This window comes from Primulina huaijiensis, chromosome 17 (genome assembly GCF_012295235.1).
Source record: "Primulina huaijiensis isolate GDHJ02 chromosome 17, ASM1229523v2, whole genome shotgun sequence".
NCBI classification, from domain to species: Eukaryota; Viridiplantae; Streptophyta; class Magnoliopsida; order Lamiales; family Gesneriaceae; genus Primulina; species Primulina huaijiensis.
Genome location: NC_133322.1, coordinates 1,534,230 through 1,547,252, shown reverse-complemented (window position 1 = coordinate 1,547,252; position 13,023 = coordinate 1,534,230). Strand labels below are relative to the sequence as shown.

The 13,023-nt window shown below is 33.1% G+C and overlaps 1 protein-coding gene across 1 annotated transcript; it reads left to right on the top strand.

Annotated features, from left to right (window-relative positions):
* The first annotated feature begins 4,682 nt into the window (after positions 1-4,682).
* On the top strand, positions 4,683-10,058 carry LOC140962732 (homeobox-leucine zipper protein ANTHOCYANINLESS 2-like). The gene is made up of 9 exons (XM_073421694.1): positions 4,683-5,491; positions 5,591-5,811; positions 5,910-6,027; positions 6,128-6,805; positions 6,892-6,993; positions 7,076-7,288; positions 8,427-8,601; positions 8,798-9,165; positions 9,605-10,058. The coding sequence occupies exons 1-9, from the start codon at positions 5,285-5,287 to the stop codon at positions 9,989-9,991; spliced, it is 2,469 nt and encodes an 822-aa protein (XP_073277795.1). The 5' UTR covers positions 4,683-5,284; the 3' UTR covers positions 9,992-10,058.
* The last annotated feature ends 2,965 nt before the right edge of the window (positions 10,059-13,023 follow it).

Below are 13,023 nucleotides of genomic sequence, written 5' to 3'. Positions count from 1 at the left end.
TAAATTCAAAACTTCATCTATTATTTATTACAAATTACATATTTAATATAGATGCATCATTTTTATACAAATAATAATTAAAATAATCACGAATACTATTTAAAAAATAATTATACAATCACACATCCCATGCACGAAAATACAAGTATATGATTAAGTAAATATTAGATATTGGACACAAAATTTATGGTTGTTTACTGACGACTTGCGATGCATTTAAGCAATGAATCAATGTGAATCATTAAGGGCATGCAAAATTAGATCCAAGAACCAAAGGATTCATGAACATGCATGATTTTTTCAAAACTTGATTGCGATTTAGTGCGTGGTTTGTCTGCCTTTAAATATACAAAAAAGAAAAAAAAATTCCAATCTTTGAAAAGTTATTTATGTTTATTTAATTTCGACATTTAAGAAAGGACAATAAACTAAAAAATTTCATGGTAGTGAGTAACATTTGTATTGTAATTCGAAATATGGAAGAAAAAAATATTTAAAAATGAAACAATAATGCCCTGAATATATTTAATAAGGCAAAAACTTTTGTAAGATGGTCTCACGGGTCATATTTTGTGAGACAGATCTTTTATTTGAGTCTTCTATGAAAAATATTACTTTTTATGCTAAGAGTATTAGTTTTTATTGTGAATATCGGTAGGGTTGACATGTCTCACAGATAAAGATTCGTGAGACCGTCTCACAAAAGACCTACCACTTCAATAAAATATGCGCAAATGAATGCTTTTCTTTTCTTCACAAAATTATATATATTTTTCAAGAGACCAATCTAAATAACACAAAAACTCGGCCAGCTCACAAATTAATTTTATAAAATGAATTTGTGATTCGATTCATGAAAAAATATTATCTTTCATTATTGGTATGAATCTGATCGACCTATATCACACACATATATATGTATGTGAAAATGACTTATATGAATGTATAATGTCTAATTTGGTAGATTTAAAACAACTTGATATTTTGGCCCAATTTCTCTAGCATGTCGCTATCCTCATCCCCTGGAGGATAAATTAGCATGTGATATAGAACCTATAAAATTTTCATTAATAATAATTTAATATCGCATTTATATATATTTTTTCCTTTCCATAATTACTTTTGACTAGTGACTTGTTGGCACCGAATTAAATTTGTTTAATTAAATTCATATAACAATGCATAAATTAGTTTTTGATTAACTGATAATTGTAAATAAGCCGATTAGTATATTAAGATATTCATTTTCCAGAGGAGAAAGGCATCGACTATCTACTTGTCATTTAATTTGTCAACATTTGAGTCTGCGATTCTAATAAATATTTTGTAAATACAACAAATGACAATTTTTTGACCTTTTCATTAAATTTTTTTAAAAAAAATATGCAAGAAATATTTAATTTAATTTAATTCGGGACAAAAATCACCAAGTTTAGATTTTGATTCCATTTATAAAATTAGATAAGTGAGTGTTTATATTTATTTTGTAGGGTCTAAATTTATTATTAAAGCTTAAATAATTATTCAAAATTAATTTGACTGATTTAATGGAGATGTGCATTAATTAAATTATCTGATTTAATTTCTCAAATCTTAATTCAGCTGAGATAGATTGAATTAATTAATTATTAATTAATTAAAAAGTTTAGCACCACATGATTAAAAAGGTTATTCCTTGATTTAATTAATTAATTAAAAAGTTTAGCACCACATGATTAAAAAGGTTATTCCTTGATTATCCATATATATAAATAATATTTAATTAAATAATTGAGCCCCGTAGGTTGGGCGAGATTTTGGGCTAAACGAACGTAGTACAGTCCATCAAGTTCCCCCCTAGAATGTGTTCATCATTAATTTCTACTTCCAAAATTTCAGATTTAATTAAGTTATATAATCTTGATCAATATTTGTTTTAAATTTGTGTGAAAATAAGTCAAACATTGATTGAAAAAAAATATGTATAATCAACTATTGTCTCATTTAACACCAACCGGAATCGGACCGTGGAGTTTCAGGACAGAACAAATGAGTCTCGAGTTTGGCCAAACTCGACTAAAACACGTATCGACGTATCATTATCGTCCTTAACTCTAATCTATTAATCCAAACTCGACTAAAACACTTATCGACATATCATTATCATCCTTAACTCTAATCAATTAATCATCATTTTTTTGAGTAAGAACATCTATCTCGTGTGGGTTCACACCTCTGTCCGAATGAGTTGATTTAATTAAAATCCTTCGTTGTGTAAACAGTTTGTGGGCCAAATAATAAAGTTGTAATTGTTTGTAAAATGGCAAAACATGAGATCTGAACACACACAAACAACATAGTCTTCTTACATCCCTTTTCTCTAAAGACAAACACAGTTTTCACATTTCTGTTACTTCCACATAGGAGATTTAAATCAGAGAAAAACTTTTTAAGTTTGCATTCTATCCATAAAAAAATGGGATTAATCTCAATTATATAATCATAAACGAGACGATTGATAGTCTGTGCGATATGATAGCGAGACGTGAACTCGTGTATCACTCGTATCAAAAGAGTTTTACGTCAAAAATATCACTATTTGTATTTTTTTTCATTTCCATTAAATTACTTTTTACAAATATTTAAAAAATTAAAATAGATTTATGACGTCATGTTAACATTGACATGATAAAAGTTATACTCGATATCCTCTACGTGACTGTTAATAATTGAATTTTTTTATATCAGTTGAATCTCATTAATTCAAACACAAAACCAAATTTTGAAATTAGCGTCTACTTTAAAAGGTAATTAATGTCATCTGTTTAGTTAATTAAATGGAAAATGTAAAGTCGAATGTATAATGAAACTATTTCCTGTATCCAGGGGAGGAGTCACCTTCGGGTTAGGGTGGGCTCCAAAATTGAACAAATTTTTTATAATTTTTTTTGTCTTATATTTAAAAATTAAAAATAAAACAACTCACACAATTAATTATAATTGATTACTGTGTATTGATTGGTTTATTGTTGTATGTTATGAAATTATGCAACTTTGAGATAAAAATTCAACGACTCTAAAATTATATTGAATATTTAGTTGTAATTATTCGAGTTGCAATAATATTGTCTTATGATGTATATGAATTTTGGAGTTTGAATTTTTACCATAAAAATATATTATTGCAGATTTTTGGAATGATAATCCATTGGTTGAAATGTTTGATGATTATTGATGTGCAATTATTATTGAGTTTGTTTTATGACTTTCTATTTATAATAACCAAAAATTGAATAAACAAAAAATTTGAAAAAAAATTATTTATTGTAAAATTTTGAGAATATTGAATTTTTATAGTTAAGTAACTCAGTGAATGAGTAAAATAAAAATTGTCAAGTTATTTTTAAATCAAAAGAACATATATCAACAAATAACGGGCAAACATCAATAACAGTTTATGAGTGAACAAAATATCGATTTCAACCAAAACAATAGACCGAAATAAATTAATTTGAAAATTCAGTTCGATGTTGAGGTGCAATAATTGTCCCTACTAGGTAGAGCGATCAAACCATGACGCTTGGGCTGCTGTTCAATTTAAAATATTTGAGTTTCACCATTACCACCAACCATAACTTTTGATAAAGCGATAAACGTTTGGTGCTACGTTCAGTTTATTCGGAAGTTCGGTTTAAATTTTTAAAAATATATGTTAGTTTGATTCGATTTCAGTTTTTAATATAAAACTTCGGTTAACCTAAAAAAACCAAATTTTTATAAATAAAATTAATATTATTAACTTTTATAATAAAGTTTAGAAAGATATAAATATTACAATTTTTAATAAAATTTATTAGACAATAGTATTATCTTAAAAATATTTTTAATAAATAAAATTTAAATTTATTTAATCTAATTTTTATATTGCAATTTTTTCTATTTAAAACATGATTATTTAAAAAAAGCTAAAATTTAAGTTATTTGTGTTACGGACCGAAATAACCGATTTTTTCAATTTTGTTTGTGAGGTTTCGTAGTAAATTTCGATCGGTTCGATTTGTCGAAAAAAATTCGGTTAATTCGATTTTATAAAATTCGGTTTGATTTTAACTGAACTTATTACTGCCTAACACAAGATGGAGTCAGCCTCAGGTATTTATGAATCCTGGTTCTGCATCTGATTATCGTAATATCTTTTTTTTTTTTGGTGGTTCGATTGTTTCTTACTTGAAAATTGACAATGCATCAAAATCATCTCAAAATTAAAATTTCAAAACTTGTTTTGTCATTACGAATGCATGAAAATATGTTCTTTTTCCTCATTAATTTTATAATATCTACATATTTCAAATGTTTCATAAAAAAAATTGTTTAATCAAGTTCTATTGCTAAAAAGTAAAAAGTTAAAAAACCATGGTTAAAGTGTTTCATCTATAAATTAACAATAAGGAAAAAACGAACTTATTAAATTTCCAAAATCTAATGAATCTGGGCCAAACATATATATTGATCAAAGGAGTATGTGGAGTCGCATCAAACAGAAAAAAAGGTACAGGCATCTAGATTTTTTTACTATTGTTACAGCAACCATATTTCAAAAGGGAAGCAACCTTGGGAGTGTGTGTTTTGTGTGTGAAATAGTCAACCAATCCTTTCCTGTATCATGTTTTTTGGCGATATATATATGTGGGCATCGATGAGTCCACATGGTATTGCGGGTATTATCTTTGCTCTCTTTCTTCTTTCACTTGTTCCCTTGCTCTTCTCTCTCTCTCTTTCTGAAAGAAATTCGGACTGTTCCGAGAAAATAGCCCTTTTTTTTCCCTTCTCTTACTTTTGTAGGACATAAAAAAGCTAGCTTTTTTGCAAGTCAATCATGCAGATATCGAGATACCAGATAGCAAGAAAAGTCCTCTCAACTAGGGTTTTCACCTGAAGCATTTTCTGAGTTCAGCTTTTTTGTGCCTTTCTTTTGTGAAGTTTAATATCTGTTTGAAGTGAAAGAGGGATAGAAAAATAGCGCCTTTCTTTTGGTTACCTTATTTTTCTCCCTTTTCTTCTATTGTATAAACATTAGCCTTTTGGAGAGGAAGCTGGAGACATTTGGATTCAGGCCTCGTGTCTTCTCTACCTCTCTTTTCATTCTTTCTTCTTCCATTTTGTATAAATCTGGGATATCTTTCTGTGTTAAGCGTTTTATTTTCTGCTATAATATGCATGGAGTGATTCTGTTGATGTATATGTCATACAAAGTGTCACGTTAAGATCTTGGAGATTATCCAGTTTAAACAGTGGACGATATTTCATGAATTTTGGGGATTTTCTTGATAGCAGTGGCGGCGGCGGCGGTGTAAGAATTGTTTCTGATATACGATATAACAATAATACACCTACTCCAAGAAGTAAGATTAACAGCAGCATGCCCACTGGTGCAATTGCGCAGCCCCTCCTTGTGTCTCAGTCACTTGCGGGCAAATCCATGTTCAACTCACCCGGCCTCTCTCTTGCCCTCGTAACGCCGATTCTCTCTTTCTATATATCTATGTATCTAATTATATGTGTGTGCGCTTTGGATGATTTTGTTGAAGGGTTTTCACTTACATTTGAGCAGCAAACGAGTATCGAGGGTCAAGCTGAGGTGGGGAGAATAGGGGAGAATTTTGGGTCTACTATCGTCGGTGGAAGGAGGAGTAGAGATGAAGAACATGAGAGCAGATCTGGGAGTGATAATCTGGATTGTGGCTCTGGAGATGATCTTGATGCTGCCGACAAGCCGCTGAAAAAGAAAAGATACCACCGACACACTCCCCAACAAATCCAAGAACTTGAAACGTCTGCTTTTTCCAAGAAATTTTTCGACTTTTTTCCCATTTCTACCTTTTCTGGTTGGTTTTTGACGAATTTTGTTGGTTTTTGGATGCTTTTTTTAGGCTTTTCAAGGAGTGTCCACATCCTGATGAAAAGCAAAGATTGGAGCTCAGCAGAAGGCTTTGCTTGGAGACTAGACAGGTCAAGTTTTGGTTTCAGAATCGAAGAACTCAGATGAAGGTGCACGAAAAGCCGAGAATTTCGAACTTTTTGCCTTTATTTTCTGATTTATTTATTTTTGTTGGTGTTTTATGGGAACATTATGTGAATATTGCCCCAGACGCAACTCGAACGCCATGAGAATTCTTTACTCAGGCAAGAAAATGACAAGCTCCGAGCAGAAAACATGTCGATGAGGGAGATGATGAGGAACCCCATTTGCACCAACTGTGGCGGCCCGGCCATTATTGGGGAAATATCCATTGAAGAGCAACATCTACGAATCGAGAATGGTCGATTGAAAGACGAATTAGATCGAGTCTGCACGCTTGCAGGGAAGTTTTCAGGCCGCCCCATTTCGTCTTTAGCTGCACCCATGGGCTTTCCGATGCCTAACTCAAACCTAGAACTCGGAGTGGGGAACAATGACTTCGGAGGCCTAAATACCATTCCTTCAGGCCCTCCTCATTTCGGATCCGGGATTTCTCCCCCTCTGTCTATTGAACCGCCTACAAAACCATTGAACATTAACCCAATGGACAGATCGTTGGAGAGATCAGTGTACTTGGAGCTTGCCTTGTCTGCCATGGATGAATTGGTGAAGATGGCCCAAACCGACGAGCCACTTTGGATTAAAAGCTTGGAAGGTGGGAGAGAAGTACTGAATCGTGAAGAGTATTTCAGAACATTTACTCCTTGTATTGGTATGAAACCAAATGGCTTTGTTACCGAAGCATCGAGGGAGACCGGTATGGTGATCATTAATAGTTTGGCCCTCGTTGAGACGCTAATGGATTCGGTATATACTCATCTCTATAATATTTAAAACCACATTTCCCTTCATTCTTGACTTGTATTTTAATTGTTTGTATTTTGTGATTATAGAACAAATGGACGGAGATGTTTCCTTGTATTATTCCAAGAACATCAACCACAGATGTTATATCTAGTGGCATGGGAGGAACAAGAAATGGTGCACTTCAGCTGGTAATGCCAATTATTATCGAAGTTTATATTTTTTAGTTTAATATGGAGTATTAATTCTCGTCCGATTTGTCATCGTGATTAGATGCACGCTGAGCTCCAAGTTCTATCGCCATTAGTCCCAGTTCGGGACGTAAAGTTTCTCCGGTTCTGCAAGCAGCATGCCGAGGGTGTGTGGGCTGTTGTTGATGTATCAATTGATACAATTCGAGAAACAGCCGGTGGCCCGACGTTTTTGAGTTGCCGGAGGCTTCCTTCCGGCTGTGTGGTGCAAGATATGCCTAATGGCTACTCTAAGGTAATAATTACCTGTTTACGAAATATGGATTTCTCTTGTTTGATTGCTGCTTGTTGCAAATTTTCTGGACATTAATTGACTCCCCTCGTGTTTGGTACCCTTCACCCTTTTGTTTTAAATAAGTTTGTTGTGGCAACTGCACCGCACCATTGGAGCTTAGTTGGGAGCATTTATTCCGTCACATTGTTTGAAATCGTGTTTATTTTCTTGTTAAAAATTCAAGAAATCTGCCATGTTTATGTAATAATCGACACGGATTCGATTGGATCGTGCTTATTTCACTTTTATTTAATTGAACGATTTAGACTCAAATTATATAAAATTCGAATTTTTCTTATAGGAGGAAAAGTTACTCTAATTTACTTAGTAACTCACAAAAACACTAAGGGCTAAAAAAAAAAAGTGATATATTCCTTGCAAGAAATAATTTTGGTCCGAATCCCATTTGACTTAAGATATGAAACTCAAGTGAATCGTCGAAAAGATTCTTCTCGTGCCTCATTTATATAATCAAGTCTTACTTTTATAAGATCGGATGCATATTAATTTACTAATACAGTACTGGGGTTAATCAATCGAGGCTAATCAACCTTTTTAATATAGATGAATAGAACCATCTATTGCTCCTTTTTTTGATCCTCGGGACACATTAATTTCGTATGATTTAGATCCAATAAATAATATTCAAACATCGGTAAACTAAAACTTAATATTTGATGGTTTCTATTCTGTCCCTTTCTAATACATTGGCCGATATTAAATTTGTGCAACTGTGATGTCTATTTCCATCCTTCTGATCTGTTTGTTTTTCTACCAATTAAAGATCTTATAGTCAAACGCCAAGACTGTTTGTTTATACTACATCACACCTCGTGCCTACAAATCTTGCATAATTTTATGCTGGCCAATATTTTATTTACTACACATTTTTAATGGGTTTTTTTTGTTTCCCTGATTTTAGGCTGGTTTTTAGTATTTTTATATTACCATTTTTTGGGTTTTTGTTGTTTATTAGGAAGTTAGAAAACAATATTATTAATAATTGAATGAAATTATATGAACGTCGTGTTCTAAAATTTGGTAAACATATAACATGTGGCTAAAAGTTTGTGTTTTTTTCTCATCATTCTATTTGTAGGTGACATGGGTAGAACACGCCGAATATGACGAGAGTGTAATCCACCAGCTCTACCGGTCTCTGATTGGGGCTGGAATGGGATTTGGTGCGCAAAGATGGGTAGCCACCCTCCAACGGCAATGCGAGTGTCTCGCCATACTCATGTCATCTTCTGTGCCTGCTCGCGATCATACAGGTACGATACAATCTGGATAAAATGCGTTGTGTTGTTTTATTCAGTTTCTTTCCTATCTTATAACATACCCTTTTTAAACTTACCTTTTCACATGCATGTATCGATGGTAACTCTAATCCGAAGTTGAGGGTATGAGATGTGTTACTGCTAACGAATTGATGGCCATTGATCGACCGTTTTCTTGTTTGATGTGCAGCAATAACTGCTGGCGGGCGGAAGAGCATGTTGAAGCTGGCACAACGAATGACCAACAACTTCTGCGCGGGCGTGTGCGCCTCAACTGTTCACAAATGGAACAAGCTTAATTCAAGCAACGTAGACGAGGATGTGAGGGTCATGACTCGGAAGAGTGTTGACGACCCTGGGGAGCCGCCTGGTATTGTGGTGAGTGCCGCCACGTCCGTGTGGTTGCCAGTGTCGCCTCAAAGGCTATTCGACTTCCTACGCGACGAGCGGCTGAGGAGCGAGTGGGACATACTCTCCAACGGCGGCCCTATGCAAGAAATGGCTCACATTGCGAAGGGACAAGATCATGGCAACTGTGTTTCTCTCCTCCGTGCAAGTGTAAGCCCCCCTTCTTATTTCACCATATTCGTTTGATGTTCATATGCTCTACAACTTGATTGAAATCGAAAAATATGCATTTAATTTACTTGAAATTGACCTTTCTTTATGTTCTTAAAAAATTGGAATTCTAAAATATAGGTTTTTGGTCTAATTACCTTTTTTAAAAAAAAAAAATTAAATAATTGTGTGGTATATATATATATAATGATTACATGGGACAAAAGAATTGCAAATTTTGAATTATTCATCTAACTTTATATCCAATTATGTGTCTTTACTTCAACCTTAATTTTATTATTTTTCAATTCTGTGAATGATTAAAAGTCAACAACTGTCAGCTTTCTGGGTCAGCCCAACTGGGCCTGGGGTCACTCTGTTTTGTGAACATATGTACAAAAAAAAGTGTTGAGGACTTTCTTGTCATTTTATTTCACAGGCCATGAACTCGAACCAGAGCAGCATGCTGATCCTCCAGGAGACGTGCATAGACGCGGCGGGGTCGCTTGTTGTTTACGCGCCAGTTGACATACCTGCCATGCATGTGGTGATGAACGGTGGAGATTCCGCCTACGTGGCGCTGCTCCCCTCGGGATTTGTCATCGTACCAGATGGGCCGGGATCTCGCGGGCCTACTGGTAATGGACCCATTGGAAATGTTGGGATGGCCCATAGAGTGAGTGGTTCCTTGTTGACGGTTGCCTTCCAGATACTTGTGAACAGCCTTCCGACCGCGAAACTCACCGTCGAATCTGTGGAAACTGTTAACAACTTGATAACATGTACAGTGCAGAAGATCAAGGCTGCCCTGCATTGCGAAAGCTGACGTTTTCGTGTGAAACTGTATTAACATTGTGTTCGAGCGTGACATTATTTGTTGGATACATGGACTAGCTAGGTCCGGTGTTTCAATATACGATGTCTGGAAAAACATATATAGAGCTAATTCATGGGGTGAGTCAAGAACGAACCTCGACTATAACAATCCTTGCATCGTGATGGGAACGAAACATGCAGCCTTGTTTTATCCCCGGTCGTGGTGCCGGTAGTTCTTTGCACCATGCAAGGGTGGTGGTTCGGGTATTGACTCGAGCGAACCCTTGAGTTAACTCGAATAATATTTGATTTGAGCGTTTTTTTAAAAAATAAAATTTGAAGTTGGTTCTAGATTTGGTCCGTTACAATGTTGTCGTATTGCTGTTTTCATATTTCATTTTACATATATACACAACAAATATATGATGATTTCATAATAAGACTACTTATGTTCAAAAGTTGAGTTTTTTCAAACTGTTACATTAAGTAAATTTGAGTTAATATTATTGTCGAATGTATATGTTATAGAACGAATCTCACTGTATTGAACAATAACGTATAAGCCTGTGGCATCATATATAATTAACTCGGAGGATGGGAAAATAAAAGAATGATAAAAACGTGTTTCATATATTTATTTATATGATATCTGACTCAAAAATCATGAATTTTGAGCAAAATCTCGGTTTAAAATTAATTAATTGTAGTAAATGCCGAAACTATATATATATGTGTGTGTGTGTGTGTGTGTGTGGAAGAAGGTGGTAGGGGGCCAGGGAAGTGCATTAAATAGGGATTGCATGGTTGAAACCTGCCACTGCATTAATTGCATGCCTGCCTGTCTTTCTTTCATTTTTCCAAACGTTGCCTCATTATATGTATTCGCCCAAAATCAACGTCGATGGCAGATATTGTAATCCAATATATATAGAGACAAAAAAGTGAGTATATTTATTCTCAACAAAAAAGTTTTCCATTTAATATTAAGCTATTTATTGCCATTGATTTAAATCCTCACTTTATGTGTGCATGTAATAACATGCCAAAATATAATGATTTTTTCAAATTTGGGAGTTTTGTCTGTCTATAAGTAGAAATAAATTTATAGAGGACAAGAAAAGTTTTAGGAAATCGTCACCTTCTATTCTACCAAATTATTTCCCAACCATTATTCCATAAATATTTATGAGATTTCTTTTTTTTTTTTTTTACATTTTCAGTACAGAAAAGTGCTGGAAAATTGTCACTTCCCATTCTCATTACGATTCATAAATATATTTTATATATAAGTTTTGCTTCTTCTAGCTTTAGTTCCATTCTCATCCGGTATCCCATTAGTAAAAATGTAAGTATACGCACACGCATATGCACGCGCACATGTTTATATATTTGAGAGGAAATGTAATTACCATATATTTTATAAAATCTGGTGTTCAATCAAAATTTTTGGGTTTGTATTTGCATACGTACATTTGTTTCCTATCACAAGATCGATGATACTATAACACAAGGGGGCCACTTAAATTCGTGTGAACATTGATACTGAAGCAATGAATCAGTCATTTTCTGGTGGATAAGATGAAGATGAGACATGTCTACATGATATCACTNATATATTATAAAAAATTTAAAAGTTATATTTTGAATACGTTTTTAGTATTTTACAAGTAAAAAAAAACTTAAAATATGTGTATTAGTGGAATTTCCTTGATTTATTTCGCATATTCAATGAAGTCATAGGTAATTAAAATACATATTTATTCTTAAAACAACTTTTAAAACCCGTATATGTGTGGAATAAAAATGCAACCTTATGTATTACATCGTATATTTTTACGTATACATATAAAATATTAATTAGAAGGCATCCCAATTTTTTATATTTAAAGTATATTCAGAATACAGTTGCTATTTTTCATTTGCTTTCGTTTCATATTGTCTTCTTTCTCGTGGTTCACGCAGGAAGTATGAAAAGTGGAAAATTTTTTATGGCCAAATTCCAAAATTTATTGAGTTGAATTGTTGACGTTTCAAGACTCGACGTTGTTAGTTAACAATGTAATGGATGGAGGTCATGTCTAATCAATATTTTTTTAAAAAAAAAGTAAAAAAAAAATGACCATTTAATATGTTTTATTTTTCGGTTGGGGGTTGGATGCAAGAAAATTCCATCTAAATTGGACCTTTTCAAGTGTGGAATTAGGACTTAAAACGATTTGTCTGTCAATTTTTTTCAGTTGCAAAAAGCTTATAAAAAACCTCAAGACCGCGACTGATGGATGGATCTACCTTGCATTGACTAGATCATGATTTTTAATTTTTTTTAGTACTGATTGTCTTTTTTACTACTATCACGTTGATCAAGTAAATCATAATGAACAAACTCTAGTGTGACAAAGTAGTCAGATATAATGGTAATAAATTTTATTTACTTAGCTACTATAAATAGACAAAAGCAATACATATGCAGAAATCATTCAACAATGAAATATGTGATAATGTTATTATAAATATTCAAGAAATAGATACAAAGGAAATATTAAATATTTCAATTATGAAAAAATTATATATTTATAAAATCGAATTGATTTGGATTTCTTTATCTGAAATTTCAATCAGACCAATATTTTGTCAATTTTATTAATTATCAAAACAATCCAAACTTTGTTCAACCACATTACACCGATATCTCCTGAAGTTTAATTGGTTGATTATTAATATATTTCCATTTTTTAAAAAAAAAAAAGAAAAAGAAAAAAGAAAAAAACTTTGCTCAACTAGTTTGATTTGGTTCAGTCTCAGAGAAAACCTCGCTGGCGTATAGTAGAAAAGGCCCATTCAAAATGGGCTTTCACACTGGAGTGGGCTCCAATCAACGACCCAAGTAAAATGTCCACAATCCCAACTAGTCTGAACCCTACTTCCTATCATTTTCCTAGGGTAGATGTTGACTAAGAAAAAATAAGACAAAAACGTCTGAATAAATATAATATAGGATTAGTCATATTTAAGTACAAACTTCGCTGACCAGTGAAAATAATA